Here is a 21,501-nt window from a genome sequence, read left to right as displayed (position 1 = left end):
TACTTCTTTGGAGCAAGTAAGGAATCAGGAAAGCCATGAGACCTGCTCTGCTGCTGGGACAATGTAGCTCACTTGTCTTAATATGTTTCTGTTCTGCTTTGTCTTACAGGAGCTCGAATCACCCAAACCTCAAGCCTTGTGCTGAAAGAAGATGACAAAGCTACTCTAACATGCAGTCAAAATGATAATGTCGTTTATATGTACTGGTATCTGCAGCAGCCAGGGAAGGGGCTGCAATTGATCTATTATTCTATAGGTATAAATCAGGAATTTGAGGGTGACTTTCACATTGGATACAAAGCTCAACGGCCAAACCTCTCAGACTTCTCTTTGGATATTTTATCTGTGAAGATGAACTATTCCGCTGTCTATTTCTGTGCCAGCAGTTTGAACACAGCCCTTCAAAGTCACTTCCTTTCTTTACATAAACTTCTCTCCTTCTCAGCGCTTTCTCTCAGAAGGGAGCCGCTCTCAGCACAGGAAGAGGGTATGTAGGCCAATAGCCTGTTCACAAACCAGATGTTGCCAGGGAGCTGGAACAAGAGAGGTAGAACAGGTCTTTGAAGTGCAGGTTAATTCCTGAACTCGACTTTCCTGATCACTGTGTGTTCTCTATCTCATCAGAGCAATCAATAAAGATTGTTAACCAAAAGCAGACATAAAATAAAGGAAATAGAACCTGCAAAGATATAAGAATAGAAGCTAAGTGGAAGTAACATGCCACAGATGAGATTAAAATGACAGAAGGGGAGCCATTACCGTGGTCTGCAAGTGCATAGACACAGTCCTGAAAAGTTCCATGTGTATGGAGGCTTTAAAGAGGAAAGGGAGGTAGTACAAAACAGTATACAACTTAGAATGAATTCTCATTCAGGAAAAATAACATGTAGATTGCCGTTTATTCAGAAATTGCTCTGACTAGCCAGTTTACCTCTGGTCACGTAGTGAAGCATAGGCCACTATGTGTGTCACATCTCTCTCTTTATTCCTCCTACTTCTACCTGTCTCACAGCCCAATAAGCACCAACACAGTCTAGATTAGACCCTGATTAGACAAAACAAAAAGTAGTTTCTGTTTATTTTTTCTTTCCATTTGTAAAAGCAGGGCAGTAACTCCCCCAAACCCACAAGTCTTCCGTTTGCTGGGTGTTGCTCAACAGAAACAGCAGCTGCAGGTGCAAAACCCGTCCGCAGACTCCAGTAACAAGGAGATTGTATGATAACATGAGACAAAACCCCCACCAGATTTCATAAGGCCCATACGTGTCACTATTTCTGTCCAACAGTAATATGGTGAACAGAGAGCTCTGCCCTGTACCTCATCCTGAAAGACTAGGGGGGGCATGGTGGTGGTGTTGAGAGGCTGATGCATTATGAAAATGTTTCTTTTTGAGTAAATGTCAAACCACATCCTGTTTTGCTCAAATTCAACTGCTGTTCCCTTAAAGAGACCTTTTCAAGCACATTTTGGCAAGTCATCTGCTCTGATTCTGAGGTACCGTTTTCTGCTGAGGCCTTCAGATATTCTTCCTCCCATCTGGTGAAGACCCTGGTTATAGTCAAAAAGAATACAGGGAATAAGGAAATTCTCCCATTGCATCATGAAGTTCAGACTAAACCCCCTCGCTTTTTAAATTTCCTCTCAGAGAGGAGTCTGGATGCAGCTGAATCCAATCTTAGTCTCAGACCTGGTCAACGGTTTATGTCTAAAGGATGACAGATGTAATTTAGCAGCAGTATGTACTGTTAAAACGAATTACAAGATTTCTAAAACCACTCAATTATTGATGCTAGTATACATGCACTTAAAATTAAGTGTCTAAATTAACATGAGACACTAAGATAGAGATATATGGATAACTCGATGTAAAGATGTGTTACATATATGTATGTTAAAAATTTCCCTTGGGTGCAGTGAAAAGGAGTATTACTAAAACAATACTCACATCAGCTTTCTCAACCTTCCTCAAGGGGCAAAGGGTTCAGTGTCAGTGAGTGACAGTAACAGCCCAAGTAGATGATCCATTCCCCTATTGTGTAAACTTTGAGCGTTTACAGGCTCTGAGGGGCGTCCTACTCAAAGGGAGACAACAACCTTCTGCGGTCCAGGAGAGGCTTTATGTTGGGACCACTATTTATAGGGTGGTAGATGATTGGCTGTAGTCAGTGTAAATCTCAATTCTGGCATCACGTCTTTGCTAGGGAATGATTTACCATCTCAAAAGAACTCCTAATATGAAAACAGAGTATCCAGGCCTTTCTGTCCTCTGTGTGGCCCTTCCTGCCTTTGTTAGGCCCTAGAGCTAATGATCAGGGGTGTGCCCAGCCATCCAACTCCTTGCATTTTTGCAAAGGCTAACAGGAATTCTTAGGGAAGCAGATGGGTCCAGCAGAGAGGGGGAGGGAAGCACCACCGAGGTCTCCTGTAAACCCAGAATGAGTTAGGACAACTGTGTATGCATTAGAATCTGCTCCTCTTCTTGGACCTAAGCATCAGCCCCATCACAACCATCCCGTATAAAATGCTCATGAAAATAAGCATGATGTACACAGATTTCCCAGCTGGAGCACTTCTCTGATCGTTTTCTGAAAAGGAAGGGGAAAAGCAATAAAAACCAACAGAGAAAACAAACATTTATTTAGAAAACTTGACCTGACAAAGACAGGTTTTTTTCATACTGCTGGTTAGGATAACTTGCTCAGCGCTCTTTTGCACAAGCTTGAATGCCCTCAGCTGAATTATTAACTAGTGATTGTAGCGGAGGAAGCGGGAGGGAGCCTGTGCAGCAAAGGCCAGGATCCAGGACGGAACCCGGTGCCGCCCAGCGCAGCGGCTGCCAGAGCACGCTGGCTCCGCGCAGTTGCTGCCGGGCGCTGCTGCGCTGGGCCAGGTCTCGGCACAGAACAGCGCTGGGGAGGGGGCCAGGCAGAGGAGGAGGGGCACGGCGGGGAGGAGCGGGCGGGCAGGGAGAAAGCAGCGGGATGAGCCCGGGGGAGGGAGGGGAGGAAGGAGCGAGGCAGCTCCTGGGAAGAGGGAGGAGGAGAAGAGAGACTCTTGTAGGGGAGCGGGATCGGGGTGAGGAGAGAAGGAAAAGCCGCTCCCGGAGAAGGGCCTGGAGAGGAGCGGCGCTGCTCGCAGGCATCCGACTTGTAGAAGGCATCGGTCGAGGGCCAAGGGCTGCGCCCGGGGCCAGCGGACAAAGCGGCGGTGGGCGCAGAGCGAGAGGGACCTGGCGCTGGCCCATCGAGGCGGTGTCACTTACACCGGGAAAATGGTCTTTGTCCAAGTTTCCTGATGCCGGGAGAGCGGCCGGCATGGCTCTAGCGGGAAGGGCTCCTGCTAAAACTACATGAGCGATGCTGGGAAGTGGAGGGGGTGTTGCTGGAGCCCTGCAGAAGGTATTGTAGCGGGCGAGCCGGCGGGGAAGGGCATTGTGAGCCTGGGCCAAGAGAGCTGGGGAAGAGCCGTGGTCGAGGATGTCGTCGGATCTCTGCTATCCGGGCGGGGGGTGGTGGGGGAAGGGGGAACGAGTGAAAGGGATTAAGACTCCGAAGGCTGTGGGGCTTCTGCCCTTTGCTGCTGTTTAAAGGCTGTTGCTGGGACTCGGGAGTGCCCAGAGGGACCCGCCCCCGAGCACACCTCTCCTCTCTTAGGTCGTGTTGGGGCTGGGAGAGAAAAGCTCCATGAAATTGGTCACGGTTTCTCTGCTCACGGAAATTCCTGTCAAAGCCAGATCCCTTCCGCACATGCATGGGGTGCTTGGTCTGCTCCCATGGGTGGTGTTGCTCTCTGTCTCTAGCTCCTTGAAGAGCCATAGCTACATGCTTGTTTTGAAGTCTCTGAAGCAGGAAGGCAGGGGTAGATTGATGCTGCTATGGGTTCCTGATCCTCGTGGAATGATACGGTGAAGTCCGTGTGGCCTTCTCTGTAGATAGGGCTGTTTAATGCTCTTCTGGGGGACAAATCTGCTTTGCAGAGTTATACTGTGATTAGTAATCAGTAGCGTGGGTGTCAGTGATTAGCCAAATTGTGTAGTACCTGAACATCTGAAGGGTATATGAATCGTGTGTAAAACCATGTTTGGCTTGCCCCAGTTTGGCTGGGACACCTTATGCGCATAAATTAATATTTCCTTTGTAATTCTGTACTTTGCATCCTAACCTCTTTCCTCAGTTGTCACTGGCCAGTTGCGAATTTTCATTACAGGCTTAAAGGCAAAGGAACAGCTAGACTTGTGCCAGTTCAATGGAGCTACAGTCTAAATGTGTTTATCCATTTTCTAGAATTCTGCCTATACATTCCAAGCATTTTGACACTCTCATCATGCAGATTGAGTGCTACTGTTCATAAACCAGTTCATAAACAAGTTGTTTATGCTGTGGGCCAGGATGTGGAGAACATTTAAAAGTTGGTTTGTCTACATTCAAATCCTGGCTTGAAAAACTGACAACATGGGATTTGAATCTAGATGTTCCCCTTGAACATTTCACCCATTCTATTGCTGTCAGCCATTCTCCTCTGCACCCAGTCCCACATCAACCCAGAGGAAAACTCTATGTTTTCTATGTGAAAGGAGATTTCACTTTCCAGCCCATTTACCTGCACCTTAGGACAACTTTTACAGATCTACTTAGGTACCTCATCAGGCTGCTTCACACACTAGTAGCCTTCCTCAGCTGCCTTATGCTGGCTTTGGGAAATCCTAGTCTCAACCTCAGCTCTGGGATCTTTCTCCTACAGAGAAAGAACTTGTGTACTTCTGAGTCCACACTTTCAATTCAGCATTTCACAGTCACCAGTTTAATGACAGACAAACATATCTCTGGTATATTAGTTCCATTCTCCTTTCCATGCAGTTCTGCTAATGCAGAAGTAGAGAATGGTGGGAAATACAGCCCCTAAGGATCACTGTAAGCAGTCATTCATTCCAGCAGATGGTATCATTTCACTACAGAAAGAAAAGAGTTTACCTAGCACAGCTCTTAGGTTGGTTGGTTTTGGCGTTTGTGTCTGGGACCTCACTTCAATAATGCAGGTGGTTCCCCCTGAGCGTCCAAAAGCCATGGTAGGACAGCCATCAGTCTCCTTTACACAGACTAAAAGATTGTGTCAGAGACAGTGGCATCACTCTGAATCCTGGAAGCTGGGTTTATCATTAGTACAGGTACTGCTGGGACAACTGAGGGAAAAGAAGTTGTTATATGTCTGCTTTAGGAACAAGCCAGGTTTCCTTCACTTGTGGTGTGCTAAGGCTACAACAGACTCACATACAAAACTCTTCCCAGAACAAGATCATCCGTACTGGTGCTGAAAGCTTAAGGAGGCTTGAGGAGGAAGAAAGCTAATGAAGAAACCTAATGAGGATGAATAAAACTAATGAAGGTCTGAGCATCTGTATTGTATTTGCTCTTCTCCAGAAATCAACGTTCTAGCAGTCACCAATACCAAAGAATCATTTCACTTGGTTAAACGGAACATTTTCTGTTTTATTCTGGAAACGAAAGATACAGAGTTAAAATCAAACATAGAAGTGTGGGTAAAAAGACAATTATCACATATGATAATACTTTGTCTGATAGAACAAGAGTCAGAGTCAGTCTGAAACTTTCAGTGTGTTTTCAACAGACACACTTGACAGTGCTTGACACTTCTTGCAGGAAGGAGCTTTGTTTTCAGCATAGATTTAGCTGTTACAGAGGTGCGTGCTATTGGTTTAGGAGAAGCATGTGAAACGGACCTATATAAGGCCCTTATAGGGGCACGCACACAGGCTGTTGGGGCAGAAATGAGGATGTGGACAGTTTGGTGCGTGTCCATGTACTTCTTTGGAGCAAGTAAGGAATCAGGAAAGCCATGAGACCTGCTCTGCTGCTGGGACAATGTAGCTCGCTTGTCTTAATATGTTTCTGTTCTGCTTTGTCTTACAGGAGCTCGAATCACCCAAACCTCAAGCCTTGTGCTGAAAGAAGATGACAAAGCTACTCTAACATGCAGTCAAAATGATAACCACCCTTCTATGTACTGGTATCTGCAGCAGCCAGGGAAGGGGCTGCAATTGATCTATTATTCTATAGGTGTAAATCAGCAATTTGAGGGTGACTTTCACATTGGATACAAAGCTCAACGGCCAAACCTCTCAGACTTCTCTTTGGATATTTTCTCTGTGAAGATGAACTATTCCGCTGTCTATTTCTGTGCCAGCAGTTTGAACACAGCCCTTCAAAGTCACTTCCTTTCTTTACATAAACTTCTCTCCTTCTCAGTGCTTTCTCTCAGAAGGGAGCCGCTCTCAGCACAGGAAGAGGGTATGTAGGCCAATAGCCTGTTCACAAACCAGATGTTGCCAGGGAGCTGGAACAAGAGAGGTGGAACAGGTCTTTGAAGTGCAGGTTAATTGCTGAACTCGGCTTTCCTCATCACTGTGTGTTCTCTATCTCATCAGAGCAATCAATAAAGATTGTTAACCAAAAGCAGACATAAAATAAAGGAAATAGAACCTGCAAAGATACAAGAATAGAAGCTAAGCAGGAGTAACATGCCACAGATGAGATTAAAATGACAGAAGGGGAGCCATTACCGTGGTCTGCAAGTGCATAGACACAGTCCTGAGAAGTTACACACGTGTGGAGGCTGTAGAGAGGAAAGAGAGAATGTACAAAATAGTATGCAACTTAGAATGAATTCACATTCAGGAAAAATAACATGTAGATTGCTATTTATTCAGACATTGCTCTGATCACAAGTTCTATGGGCCCATGTGATCATGGTGCCATCAAAAGGAGGGAGTGAAGGTCCTGAGTGGCAGCAACTGGCGTGGATGCCACAGGTCCAAGGGGCCAGCAACTGGAAACATGAGCAGCGTGCCCTAGAGAAGAAGAATTCAAAACATTAACTCATATTTGGCAAGTGAAGGGAAAGACCTTGGCCACATTTTAACAACCAGACTGCATGGCCAGCACACAACATCCTTGTGGACACCTTTAGTGCTCTTCTGGAGGTGCGTGTGTCATTATCATGAAATAAACATCTTGTAATTTTATCCTTGTGTCCCTTTCCTCCTTGGTCCATGAATGTCCCAAATGACTTCTATAGGACTACCAAGCAGACTGTATGTCTAAGGCCATTTTCTGGGAGATCCATAGTGAGAACAGAGCAGAGCAGAACAGAAGAGGATAGAACAGAACAGAATAGAATTCAGTTGGAAGGGACCTACAGGGATCATCTAGTCCAACTGCCTGATCACTTGAGGGCTTATCAAAAGTTAAGGCATGTCATTAAGAGCATTGGCAAATGCCTCTTAAAAACTGACAAGCCTGGGGCATCAGCCACCATTCTAGGAGGCTCCTGTTCAAGTGCTTGCCATCGTCCCAGTAAAGAAATGTTGGATAAAGTCAAGTCTGAACCTCCCCTGAAACAGCTTTGAACCATTCCCATGCATCCTATCTGCATACCAGGGAGAAGAGATCAGCACCTCCCTCTCCCCTTTCCCTCCTTAGTGAGCTGTAGGGAGCAATGAGCTTACTTTGTGGTACACTGCCACACAGTATACTACAGAGCTGGTTTGTCTGCATTCAAATCCTGGCTTGAAACAATGACAACATGGGATTTGAATCTAGATGTTCCCCTTGAACATTTCACCCATTCTATTGCTGTCAGCCACTCCTCTGCCCCCAGTCCCACATCAACCCAGAGGAAAACTCTAGAATTATGTTTTCTAGGTGAGAGGAGGTTTCGCTTTCCAGCCCATTTCCCTGCACCTTAGGACCACTTTTACAGCAGATCTACTTAGGTACCTCATCAGGCTGCTTCACACACTAGTTCCCTTCCTCAGCTGCATTATGTTGGCTTTGGGAAATCCTAGTCTCAACCTCAGCTCTGGGATCTTTCTCCTGCAGAGAAAGAACTTGTGTATTTCTGAGTTCACGCTTTCAATTCAGCATTTCACAGTCACCGGTTTAAGGACAGACAAACATGTCTCTGGTATATTAGTTCCATTCCCCTTTCCATGCAGTTCTGCTAATGCAGAAGTAGAGAACGGTGGGAAATACAGCCCCTAAGGATCACTGTAAGCACCCATTCATTCCAGCAGATGGTATCATTTCACTTCAGAAAGAAAAGAGTTTACCTAGCAGAGCTCTTAGGTTGGTTGATTTTGGCATTTGTGTCTGGGGCCTCACTTCAAAGCTGCAGGTAGCAAATACAACTGCTATGATGGTTCCCCTTGAGCATCCAAAAGGCATGATAGGACAGCCATCAGTCTCCTTTACACAGACTAAAAGATTGTGTCAGAGACAGTGGCATCACTCTGAATCCTGGAAGCTGGGTTTATCATTAGTACAGGTACTGCTGGGACAACTGAGGGAAAAGAAGTTGTTATATGTCTGCTTTAGGAACAAGCCAGGTTTCCTTCACTCGTGGTGTGCTAAGGCTACAAGAGACTCACATACAAAACTCTTTGCAGAACAAGATCATCCATACTGGTTCTGAAAGCTTGAGGAGGAAGAAAACTAATGAAAGTCTGAGCATCTGCGTTGCATTTGCTCTTCTTCAGAAATCAAGATTCTAGTGTCACCTATACCAAAGAATCATTTCACTTGGTTAAACGGAACATTTTCTGTTTTATTCTGGAAACAAAAGACCCAAAGTTAAAATCAAACATACAAGTGTGGGTAAAAAGACAATTATCACATATGATAATACTCTGTCCGATAGAACAAGAGTCAGAGTCAGTCTGAAACTTTCAGTGTGTTTTCAAAAGATACACTTGACAGTGCTTGACACTTCTTGCAGGAAGGAGCTTTGTTTTCAGCATAGATTTAGCTGTTACAGAGATGTATGCTATTGGTTTAGGAGAAGCATGTGAAACGGACCTATATAAGGCCCTTATAGGGGCACGCACACAGGCTGTTGGGGCAGAAATGAGGATGTGGACAGTTTGGTGCGTGTCCATGTACTTCTTTGGAGCAAGTAAGGAGTCAGGAAAGCCATGAGACCTGCTCTGCTTCTGGGACAATGTAGCTCCCTTGTCTTAATATGTTTCTGTTCTGCTTTGTCTTATAGGAGCTCGAATCACCCAAACCTCAAGTCTTGTCCTGAAAGAAGATGACAAAGCTACTCTAACATGCAGTCAAAATTATGATGATACTTTTATGTACTGGTATCTGCAGCAACCAGGGAAGGGGCTGCAATTGATCTGTTATTCCCCAGGTCCAAATCAGGAATTTAAAGGTGACATTCACATTGAATACAAAGCTCAACGGCCAAACCGCTCAGACTTCTCTTTGGATATTTTCTCTGTGAAGATGAACTATTCCGCTGTCTATTTCTGTGCCAGCAGTTTGAACACAGCCCTTCAAAGTCACTTCCTTTCTTTACATAAACTTCTCTCCTTCTCAGTGCTTTCTCTCAGAAGGGAGCCGCTCTCAGCACAGGAAGAGGGTATGTAGGCCAATAGCATGTTCACAAACCAGATGTTGCCAGGGAGCTGGAACAAGAGAGGTAGAACAGGTCTTTGAAGTGCAGGTTAATTGCTGATCTCGGCTTTCCTGATCACTGTGTGTTCTCTATCTCATCAGAGTAATCAATAAAGATTGTTAACCAAAAGCAGACATAAAATAAAGGAAATAGAACCTGCAAAGATACAAGAATAGGAGCTAAGCAGGAGTAACATGCTACAGATGAGATTAAAATGACAGAAGGGGAGCCATTACCATGGTCTGCAAGTGCATAGGCACAGTCCTGAGAAGTTACACACGTGTGGAGGCTGTTGAGAGGAAAGGGAGAATGTACAAAATAGTATACAACTTAGAATGAATTCTCATTCAGGAAAAATGACATGTAGATTGCCATTTATTCAGAAATTGCTCTGACTAGCCAGTTTACCTCTGGCTACGTAGTGAAGCATAGGCCACTATGTGTGTCACATCTCTCTCTTTATTCCTCCTACTTCTACCTGTCTCACAGCCCAATAAGCACCAACACTGTCTAGATTAGACTCTGATTAGACAAAACAAAAAGTAGTTTCTGATTATTTTTTCTTTCCATTTGTAAAAGCAGGGCAGTAACTCCCCCAAACCCACAAGTCTTCCGTTTGCTGGGTGTTGCTCAACAGAAACAGCAGCTGCCAGGTGGCAAAACCCGTCCGCAGACTCCAGTAACAAGGAGATTGTATGATAACATGAGACAAAACCCCCACCAGGCACTTGTATAATAGAGAGTGGGTGTGGGAATGAGAATTACATGGCTTGTAGCAAGTTTGGAGAAAAACAGGATTGGATTCTTGTTCTTGGTCTCAGTTTCCTGGGGACTGACAGATCTGAGTTGTGGCAAGAAATATGCCCTCAGTAATGACTGCTTATTCTAGATACAGGAACCGACAGAGGATGACCTCCACATGCACATATATTTCACTCATCTGCATCACCATAGATTAATTTGTGTATCAATTCCAGTGTTCCATTCTTAAAAAAAATTGGCAACACACTCACAGGAAGTTGTGTTGTATTGATGTAGGATATTATTGCTACCAAACACCAAAATAAAAACCAATAACTCATGCTTCTTGAATAGAAAAGAAGCTAAAACTTTATTCCTAATTCAAGGATGGGTTTTCAGCCTCTGAGCATTAATGAGGTGTTAATTTTAAAGATATGATTCTATAAGATACATACGGCACATATGATGATACAATATGATATGACACATATATGATACAATGTGATATAGAAGTACAGGGAAAACCCAACAGTGATTACAACAAAGTGGAAAGAACAGGAGATGGACAGTGAATCACCAAGAAATAATATTCAGAAGTTCTTAGGCAGAAGAGTAGATCCTTGTCTATAGAAAAGTAGAAATTATAATTTGCTATGTTCCTGCTGATGGTCACATCTTCATTCATTCATTATGACAGTTCTTCACTTATTCTCTATACAACTTGCCACCAACCTAATTGAAAACAAAACAGAATAAATATACAATTAAAAAAAAAAATAAAGGGCAAAAGGAACAAATACAACAATCTAGGAAATAATAGACCATATTTATCAGTGTCCCAACTGTTGCGTCTCCTGAGAGCATCAACAGAAATAACCATGTTGTATGTCCATGCTTTCTCCCCTTTTACACCAAGAAGTGCCTTAACCTGTACAGATTATTTACTTACACACGGAATAACTTTCTATGTTAGATCTGGTGGCCTTCTGTAATGGAGTGACTGCATCAGTCATCAGTGACAAGAGAAGAACTGCAGATGTCATCTACCTGAGCAACCTCAATTAGTGAAAGATGTCCTTGCTCATGGAGGGGCTCATGGTGTGGGACTAGATGATCTTTAAGGTCCCTTTCAACCTAAACCATTCTGTGATTCTATGACTGATCCAGTAAAGTACAAACCTACTCTCTCTAGTATCCTTTAAAAAGGACACTAAGCTGTAGCTGAGATTGTGTTCACACTCACCCTTTAACTCTACCAGGTCACTTTTTGAAATAGATATCTCCCGGTCCTGCTTCTAAAAGAACAAGTGCTGAGGCTTCCACTACTCTCACCAGAAATATCTTTCAGCTGTATGAGAAACTTACCGATAAAAATTATTTCCTGTAGTTAGTTAAACATCTCCTATTTGTTCAGATTTAGCCCATCGTTCTTTGTAAATCTTCGTTCAGATTTATCCCACATATCTCCTCAGACCCCCTGTTTATTACTGTCACTGCAGTTGTAAGTTCCCTTTCGATGCCTACAGAGGAGTGTGATATATCTGATATTTCCCTTCTTTATATTCTGGAGAAGTTGTCCTTAATTCTCATCTTTTTTTGTGTGTTTAAAGAGTATTTTGAGAAGGAATTTCTCTGCTAGATAGCATTGATTTTATTTGAGTTCTGGAAAAACAATAACAGAAAACTCATCACTTGTGATTTTTCAAACTAGCCTGCACAAAGCCTGACAGAATACATGGAGAACAGCCCCTCAGCTGAGAAGAGATATTTTCTGCATCCGCTGACCCTTGTATTAGTGAGTTATCTCAGCCTGCAAGTGGCACACTAGCCTACCTTGACTGTCCACACCAGACCGCTCACCAAAACTGCGTAGAGCAAGGCTTTGCCACAGAGAATGAGGTAAGTGAGCTTCAGAGAATTTCCATACCTCAAGTAGGACTCTGCAAATCAAACACCATTTGTGCATTGAATCATCATCGCAAGAGACTAGATCTAATGTAGCTCTAATCAAATAAAACCCCTTGAAATCTTTAGCCAGGCAACACACGGGAACTAGAGCCAAATGAAATGGCTCTATTGACGCGAGAGAGTAGCGGGTGGGAAAGAACACTGTGATTTAGAGAACCAAGAGAAAGCAAGTCTGGGAAAGAGAGAGAATGGATTAATACTAAGAAAGTATTTCCTGATTGGGAATGTTTAAGCATTGTTTTGCCACACCTACTGAAAAACTAGGCTGTTCATGTGAATCTCTCTTAGGAACCCCAATTAAGCTGAACCAGAAGATACACATTTTTTTTCATGCATTATTGTCTGTGGCCTTGTGAGTGATGCTGCTGTATCAGGGAAGTTTTACACAGCCCAGAATAACCTAGTCTCTAGAACTTTTATTCTTGTGGATTTTTCACTTTTAAGGAATTGCAGTAGCATTGAGACACCAGCCTGGTCTTGGTTCAACCTTAAGATTCCTGAAGCATTAAAGAAGTTGGTGAAAACCAGGATTGTGTAAAGATGTATGCATAGATATGGATATGCTTGCAGTTTGGAGGGGAATGTGACTTGTAATGAGAAATATTCTGAATTTGATACTAAGAAATATTCAGGATTCTGAATCTTAATGTGATAATCACTTGGCTGAGTATGAATTTTTGCTTTCATGGCTGAGCAAAAAGCTTCCCAACAGAAGGCAGTGTTAAGGACTGGAGGAGAAGATAAAAAGAGCAAATTATACTCTATAGGGAGATTCAACAATTTCTTCTGTTATAGCAAAAGAGAATCATAAAGAAGATCTAAAACCCCCCAAACCACAGCTACATAGAGCAGGCACATACAAACCTCTTGAAGCATGGGGTTTTTTTATTCTAAAGTACAAATAACTTAGATGGGGAATTAAAAGTTATTATTCTAGTAGAAATCTCACACACCTTGTACTTTGCATCAGCAAAACTGGGATTAAAATACATACAGATATTTGCCTGTGAGAAGACAAACATACCTTCCGTGAGTGCACAGCCTGAAAGAGAAAAAGGGACTGAAAGTCATGTTTCTTTTCAATCCAAACAGCACCAATTTTTGAAGTTCAGTTTACAGTATACCAGCTGATTAATTTTACTATACTATAGATTTTATAATACGGCACATTTTACTATAATATAGGAATTTCTCAGCGAAAATCTGAAGAAAACTTTGAAAAACTATAACTGTAGAATGATAATGTAGATATGGAGTCGCAGGAATATGAAGCAACATATGCAAATATCTACAAGTTTACATAAATATTTGTGCCATAACAACACCCTGTCTTGAAGTTGTATATAGATATGTCTCATCTTGTAACCCACACCCTTTTGATTTGTGATTTCTAGTTTGTGACACACGTTTTTTACTCACCAGCATCACTGTAGATTGATTTGTGTATTGATTCCAGTGTTCCATTCTTAAAAAAATTGGCAATACACTCAAAGCGATTTGAAGGGTTGAACCATTCCTGGGCTGAGATCCTCAGTCGGCTGGTCAATGAGTAGGTACTCCCATTACGTGTGGAAAACTCATCCGTCCCCACCCCTTCTGTCCTTGTAGCACCATTCACCTTCCAGACCAGATCCAGGTGGTCAGGATAGAAACCAGAGGCCAGGCATACCAGGGTGGCCTTGCTCTTCTGTTGGATCTCTGCCTTTGAAGGGGAGAAGATGGCCACGGCTGGAGGTATGATTTCATCGTTCTTCCCTGAAACAGAAAGCAATATGGCCCAGAGCTTCCATAACTGTCTTCAATCAGAAACTTCTTAAAATCTGTGCTGTGTGACTCCTGATGTATCTGGCCTTTTAACAACTGCCTATTAGACCATTTATATCTGTTAGAGTCATATAGACGCCAGGAAACTGAAAGCATTTGTCTTCTCTCATTACACAGAAAAATAAAAGGTCTGGCTACAGAAATGCATGAGTGTTTGAACTTCTAATATTGTCTCTGTCAGCAGAATAGGAAAGCTAAAAGAACCTGAGCAAACAGGTAGGCAAAGAAGTACCCAGTAATGCTATAAGGCCTGTATTTGTAACATTGTGCCAGTAGCTCTGAGTCTGTGTTAAACGGCACAAGCATCTTCAACTGATTGAATTACATTCCTGGAGAGGTAGCAAGACATGATGGTTATTGCAGCATTCAGAATTATACTACTATGTGACACCCTACTGGGACCCCCCAATCTGAGAGGACACTTGAAAGGAATGAGTTAATCTTTCTCACTCTCTGAAGTGAGGAACACTCTAAGTAGGTAACCTGAATCTGCCTGGGACAAGTTTTGCTTTCCGTCTTAACTTGCCATCCTTCTTAAGACTATAAAGTATATAACTCTTTATGTTATTTGTTATTTAGGTATGAGAAGCCCTGGACTACACATCTTCCCAAATTGATGCAAGATTCTATACGCTCACAAACCAAAAGTTGTCCCCTGTCCTAAAGTATTTAATACCTTTAATACCTACATATAAGACTAAAGACAACAGATTTCTACATTCAAAAGGATGTACAAGGCAACATTGAGGTATTACTCAGGATCTGTGCAGTGACCCTAAAAGCCGCCTTTCCCCAACCCATCATTATTAGAGTGACTTTTTCACTCATCTATCATAATAAACCCACCAGACTGCACATGGAAACAGAAGTGCAGAGAGAACTATGGTGCCAAAGGGAAAACTTTCGCTGTTTTTCAGTGTGAAGACACTACAAATTGTGGATGTTCTTCCTGCTCATTCCCTCCTTTCTAGAGTGGAGAGAATGAGCAGAATTAGCAGCAACTTACATCCTGCATAGATCTTAACCCCTAAGCCCCAGTGTTTGCTTTCAACTGTTAGCCCTAATCATGATTGCCAGTGCTTACAAAGATCCCTGGGGTGCTTCTGTGACAATGTGTGAGCTGGTACAGACTTCAGAAGAGATAACTACATAGTAATGGAGATAAACCCCTAGAAGTTTGGTGCTGCTCTGCTTTGCTTCCAGTGGATATGAGGAGAGGTTGGTCACTTTCACTGCTCCCTTCTAGTACTTGGCTTTAGGAATTTTTTTTCCTAACCTAAAAGTATCTCTGACATAAGTTCATTGGCTCAGAACCTGAAGAGCTACTGAGTGAAGACATGGAAAATTATAAGGAGGACACAAAAAAAAAAGGCAAAGAGGAAGGCAGGAGAAAAAGGCAGTCAGAAAGAATGATAAAACTGCTGGAAAGACAAAGAAAGCCAGAGAATGAGCTTGCTTGAAACACAATAAGGAGACTGGTACAAGCAAGAGCAGTGACAATCAGAAGAAAAAGTGCTATCAACAGCCCATTCTGTTCTGATCTTCCACAGTGTTCATGGCAGATGCTGTCATAATGCTTAACCATTTCCATGCATAAACTCATACATTCTCTGCCACACATTCTTCACCCACCCAAGAGAAAAAATACCACAGTTCTTCCATTCTCATCATGGCAAGCTTGGTTTCATGATTTCTTGTCAGTTTTCACTCCTAGTCTCATTTTAAGATCATCTTAGGATATGCCGCATATCATTAATGCAAGGGGAATTTTCAAGTGTTCTCCACATTGAGCACTGGAGTTAATCACAGCTACTTACCTGTAACTCTGAGCATGGTGCCAACTTCAAAGATAAAAAGCAGAGCTATACACAATCAGACTATAGCCTACAGTGTCATTATGCTATTCTTGACAGCCACTTAGTTCTTTAAAATGGTGCTGTTTAAAGGAGCAGGCACCTGTGTGTATTTCTACAGTTCGCTATAACATGTGACAGTAGCAGATGGAAAAGGTTTTTTTGCCCACTGATTCCAAAATACCTTGATATAGATGATGTTAAGACCTTTTCTGGGAGGGGATAAGGCAGAGAAAGCAAATATTGGGAAGGAGAAAGAATAAAGGAGAAAAGTGCGCTGAGACAAAAAGAATATGGTGCTTTTTGAGAATTAGAAGTCACGAAAAGGACTGTTAGAAGAAGCCAGTGCCCAAAAGCAACTTCAGGCAGCCTGTCCACCATCTATGGAAAAGGGAGCAAAGTACCAGCTTTTCCTGTGTGATTCAGCAGACACAAGAATCCACAATCTACCTCTGAAATGTTGCGTTTTTTACATAGATGAACTGAGAAAACTTGCATAGCGAAGGAGAATCTTTCATTCCAAACCTCCACATTTTCTTGGAGAATTGGAGGAAACAGAATTATTTCTACCTTTCTCCCTTCATGATGGGAGAAAGTAAGGGAAGACAAAGGCAATAGACAGAAGGATCTCAAAATCTGTGCCTGCAGTTCCTACACTTCCATATTAGCACATCTCATTTTAACAAGCAACCAATAAAGCATTAATCTTGTCCTCCTGGCTGTATGAAAAATGATCATTATTCTGCTGCTAATTAAGAATGCTCTTGTCCCCTAAACCAGTATTACATATACCACAGAGACCTGAATTTTGTCTTACCTATGACCGTGAGCTTTGTCCCACTGCCAAAGGACAATCTTGCATTATTCACACTGTTTTGCAGCTGCAGTAAAACCTCTTCTCTACTGTCAGTCTGAGCTGAGCCTGTGGACTAAACCCTCCCCTCATGCAGTACCAGCAAATGAAGAAACACAAAGTACATTTAAGGTCCCCTAAAAAAAGGAGATGTCTGTAAGGGAAAGGGAACACTGCCACATCTGTGTATCTAACCAGGTGAGTTCAGTCACAAAAATACCTCTTTCACAGCCCTTTTGCTTCAGGCTTGGGTGAATTGGTTGTTACAGTTCGCACCATTTCTTTAGAAGACATTTATCTATTTATCTAGCTGTACTATCAGAAAATATTTCCCATATTCAGAGACAATAATTTTCTTTTTTCTTTACTTACAAAATAACTTTCAATACACAGAATCCTGGTCTACTGTCCCCATTTGGTTCCTGAGCATCCCTCCCTTTCTCCTTCACTGGAAGGAATTCTCTCTGTTCTCTTATCTATGATTATTAAAGTTAGCTGCATAATTGACTGTGGTTAGTGAGGGATCAGTGTATTGATTTTCCTCAGCTCAGGGACCTCAGATTTGCACTGGATTTCAAAAAATGTGCTGATCACTGACTTTGTGGAGGTTGAATTTTATCACTTGTAATCATTTTACTCTGCAGTGGAATACTGTGATACAAAAGCCTGAGACACCAATTCTTCTGACTCCAGGAGCAATACAGTGAGAAGAAGAGATCACCATCATTTATCAGAAGCAGACTTGTTCTCCGAGAAGTGTAGCCCAGAAAGAAACATTCCCCGAGAGCTATTTTCATTTGAAATGAATGACATATTCACTTCTGCAGATTTCGGTGGCCTTTTGGCGTCTCCTCTGAATTAGGAAGATCTTTGTCCTGAATGATCTTTTCATCACCACCCTGATGAGTCTGTTTTCTGGAAAAACTTGCTAAGTTTTCTGTGGAGACTTGGAATTTAACAGCTGCAGAGAGCTGTTAGTATTGCTTATTATAAACTTGAGTGGCTTCTGTTTTGTCAACTAAAAATGCTAGTGCACTTGTCTTTCTTGCTTATCTGAGTTAACACATGCTTTAGTTTACCCTGGAAAAATCCAAAGTTGTTTAAGTTTGTAGAGTCTTTATTTTGTTTTCTAGACCTGTCCAAAGTGTTATTGTAACTCTGTTCTTTCCAGACACATAGCCTTTCATTGACTTGTCCTTTATCGTCTGTAGCCCCAGAAGAACTAGCATTATGGAAAATAGTTACACTTTTGGGAAATAGTGATTTTTGCAGATAAGACAATATGCTTGTGAAATGCATATATTTTTTAACCCATTCCTCATTCTAATTCTTTCAATGGTCAACTTTTTATTTACTGGAAAGGCATTCATTCAGTTCTCCAAAGTAAAAGTGTGTCCCTACCTAGAGCATTAAACTTAGTCTATTCTTCAAAGTAGACTGGGTTACTAGCACATCACAAAAACAGCAGTTTAATAATGAAAGGCAGAATAAGGTTGGAGTGAAGTTCTCTAAAGAGAAGATGTGGAATTTGAAGTGATTTAAAAGAGAAAACAAAAATATCTTACCTATTACTGTAAGTTTTGTGCCATCACCGAAAGTCAAGCTATTTGTGGTCACGATGACGAAGTGTTGTACTATAAGCTAAGAAAAGCACTGCAGCTGGCTTTAGCAAGCAGAAGCTTAAGCAGTGTTTACTGTATCTGAAATCCCAAAGATTCATAAGATCCCTTTATCTCTGTCTGAAGGGATTTGGCTGAAAACCAGCTTGAAATAACATTATATAATCTGTATAATAATTTATAACAGAATTTCCTGGAGTTTTTTGCTACTTACTTTTACTGGCTACCTTTCATCTGAAGTTGTTTTACAACCTTTCCATATTCTCCATGTTATCTCATTGATATAGAATCATAGAATCATAGAATCGTAGAATGGTTTGGGTTGGAAAGGACCTTAAGATCATCCAGTTCCAACCCCCCTGCCATGGGCAGGGACGCCTCACACTAGACCACGTCACCCAAGGCTCTGTCCAACCTGGCCTTGAACACTGCCAGGGATGGAGCATTCACCATGTCTTTGGGCAACCTGTGCCAGTGCCTCACTACCCTCACAGTAAAGAACTTCTTCCTTATATCTAACCTGAACTTCCCCTGTTTCAGTTTGAACTCATCACCCCTTGTCCTATAGCTACAGTCCCTGATGAAGAGTCCCTCTCCAGCATTCCTGTAGCCCCCTTCAGACACTGGAAGCTGCTCTGAGGTCTCCACGCAGCCTTCTCTTCTCCAGGCTGAACAGCCCCAACTTTCTCAGCCTGTCTTCATAGGGGAGGTGCTCCAGCCCCCAATCATGCTCATGGCCTCCTCTGGACTTTCTCCAACAGCTCCATGTCCTTCTTATGTTGAGGACACCAAAACTGTACACAATACTCCAAGTGAGGTCTCACGAGAGCAGAGTAGAGGGGAAGGATCCCCTTCCTTGACCTGCTGGTCACGTTCCTTTTGATGCAGCCCAGCACACGGGGGGTTTCTGGGCTCAAACGCACACTGAAGCAAGCTCATGTTCAGTTTCTCATGGACCAACACCCCCAAGTCCTTCTCTGTAGGCTGCTCTGAATCACTTGTCTGCCCAACCAGTAGCTGTTGTGAACCTGCTATTTTCATTTTGCAAGTGTAGAAACCATACAGATGTACCTAAAGTGGAGGAGGCTAGTTGCTACAGAGTCCTTACTGTCAGTCTCGTACGCTAAGCATTGTGAAGCCTTCCATTCTTCACTTTGAGGAGTTAATAATCAAGTAATACTTGCTTTGTGGTTGTCATAGTGACATGCCTTTTCATATAGGTCGCTCACCTTTGTTGCACTGAACTAAAATCCATTTGTTTTCCCTTTAAATGGCAGGTCAGCCATCCTGAATGGAAAATTGAATCCCATTCAATTTTCTGATAGGTTAAAAGTAATCCACACAAGGGCAGTCCAGAAGAATAAGTTGTCTGGTCTCAGACAAACCCTTGATATCCATTAGGAAAAACTGCAGTGAGACAGTGTGGAGAAGGTTTGGAGAAAACCTTTGTGCTCGCAGGCATGAGTCAGTCAGTAGACACTGGATGCCCCCTCTGAGAGATGCCTACTATATGTCAGAATTCTTTTTCTAACAGTTTTGTTACATTAGTAAAGAACCATTGTCTATTGCAAACATTATCACATTGTAAAAGAAAAACCACAAAAACCAACCAAACAACCAAAACAACCTAATTCTCTGCTTCACATACTCAGATAGGTTTTAGGTGCGTCTGCAGCCAATCATCTGGCTTACTGAAAATTATTTCAATGTCTCAGAATCTCCTGGCTTGTTTTCCAGAGAGGGCAGGGCTGGTTCTCAGATGGTGAAAGGAAGTCCTAGTATACCAGATCCGTCAAGAAAAACCAAGACAGAATATGCCTGCTGAGCTGCAGAATTCTCTATAGCTATCTTAACACACCCTTCCAGAAGGCACAAAGGGGTTTTTGTAAAGGCCTCCTGGAGAACGTACCATTGTGGGTAATCTGTCCCCACAATGATACAACCTCCTACAAAAACAATCCCACCCATGGCTCCGCCCTCCCATTTTTGTCACTGTGAAAGATTGCCATGGGGACCACAGGCCACATCCTTCCTTTGCCTGTTTATGTGTGACAGTCCAATTACCTCTGAGTGTAGCCATTATCCCTGAACTTTTAATTCTGACATTTTTTCCCATAGAAAAAAAAAATATATATATTTTTATTAGCTGGTTTTAAATGTAGTTATTTTTCACCAGGTAACTTCATGACAGTGTTCACACTGCTTTCATCCCTACTATTTTTCTCCTGCCCAGGATGATAAACAAACCTCAAGCCCGCAAGTAACTCTTTTGCATTGAGAGCAATTTGCTTAGTACGGACTGGTGTTCCTGTTTGTAGCCTGGTCTGGTTGTGAATATTCACTTTGGTCTCTGCTGCGCTCATCACAGTTGCTCTGAAAGGGAGGGAAGTAGGATGCTGAGCTCCTAAGTTTGTATTCCTCTGACTGTCCTGTTATAGGAAGCAGAAGTACAAGCTTCTCCCAGGTGCCTGTGGCCCTGGCTAAGAAATTGCTTCATCTAGGACTGTGCCTTCGGTTTGGAGACTGATCATAGGGAACAGGGACTGATGGTGACAGGTAACAGGTTACTTTTATCTCCCTCCCTCACACATAACTAAATGGGACATACAAAATCCTCTTTTCCCCCCAACAGGTTGGTTTGTTGTAATTCCCAAGAGGGCAAGATCTGTGCCAGTGAGGCTGTGTATACCAACACACACTGAGGCAATACAGGGAAAGATAGTCATGTGAACATAGGTTTGGGACAGCCTAGGAATATCAACATTTTCACCACTAACTCTCCTCTCTATTCCACCTGCCAGCCACTCCACACCCCTGGGCAGAGCAGCTCCAAGCGAAAAACTCCCATGGAAACAAACTGCAGCACCCACAGCACCACAAACACCACAGTTCCAAGAACAGAGAAAACTCTCAGCAAGGTTGGAATGACTCCCAACCTGAGACTCTGTCTAGCAAAACGACCTACAGAGCCAAATGTCACGGCACGTTAAAAGAAGTTCCTGTCAAAACCGAGGGACGGATGCGCAAGAAGCCCGGCATCAAGACCAAAGAACGTAAGGGTGCGGGGAAGAAGCCCCCGTCTGTCAGACTGGATGCCCAGAGAGCTGAGCTGCTGACGCAGCCTGGAATGACAACGCAGAAGAGGATCATCCGGCAATGCTGGAGACG

General features: G+C 42.8%; 1 long non-coding RNA gene and 1 gene segment (V, D, J or C); one reads left to right on the top strand and one right to left on the bottom strand.

Annotated features, from left to right (window-relative positions):
* Positions 1–2,786: 2,786 nt before the first annotated feature.
* Positions 2,787–7,040, top strand: LOC115601595. The gene is made up of 2 exons (XR_003989409.1): positions 2,787–3,399; positions 5,929–7,040. It is a non-coding gene; the product is annotated as an uncharacterized LOC115601595 (long non-coding RNA).
* Positions 7,041–10,569: 3,529 nt separating this feature from the next.
* Positions 10,570–20,245, bottom strand: LOC115601704. The segment is given in 6 exon segments: positions 10,570–10,948; positions 12,050–12,156; positions 13,209–13,226; positions 13,604–13,939; positions 18,280–18,355; positions 20,192–20,245. Coding segments are annotated over 6 exon segments (618 nt in total).
* Positions 20,246–21,501: the final 1,256 nt, after the last annotated feature.

Source organism: Strigops habroptila, chromosome 2, assembly GCF_004027225.2.
Source record: "Strigops habroptila isolate Jane chromosome 2, bStrHab1.2.pri, whole genome shotgun sequence".
NCBI classification, from domain to species: Eukaryota; Metazoa; Chordata; class Aves; order Psittaciformes; family Psittacidae; genus Strigops; species Strigops habroptila.
This window is presented reverse-complemented; position numbering and strand designations above follow the sequence as displayed.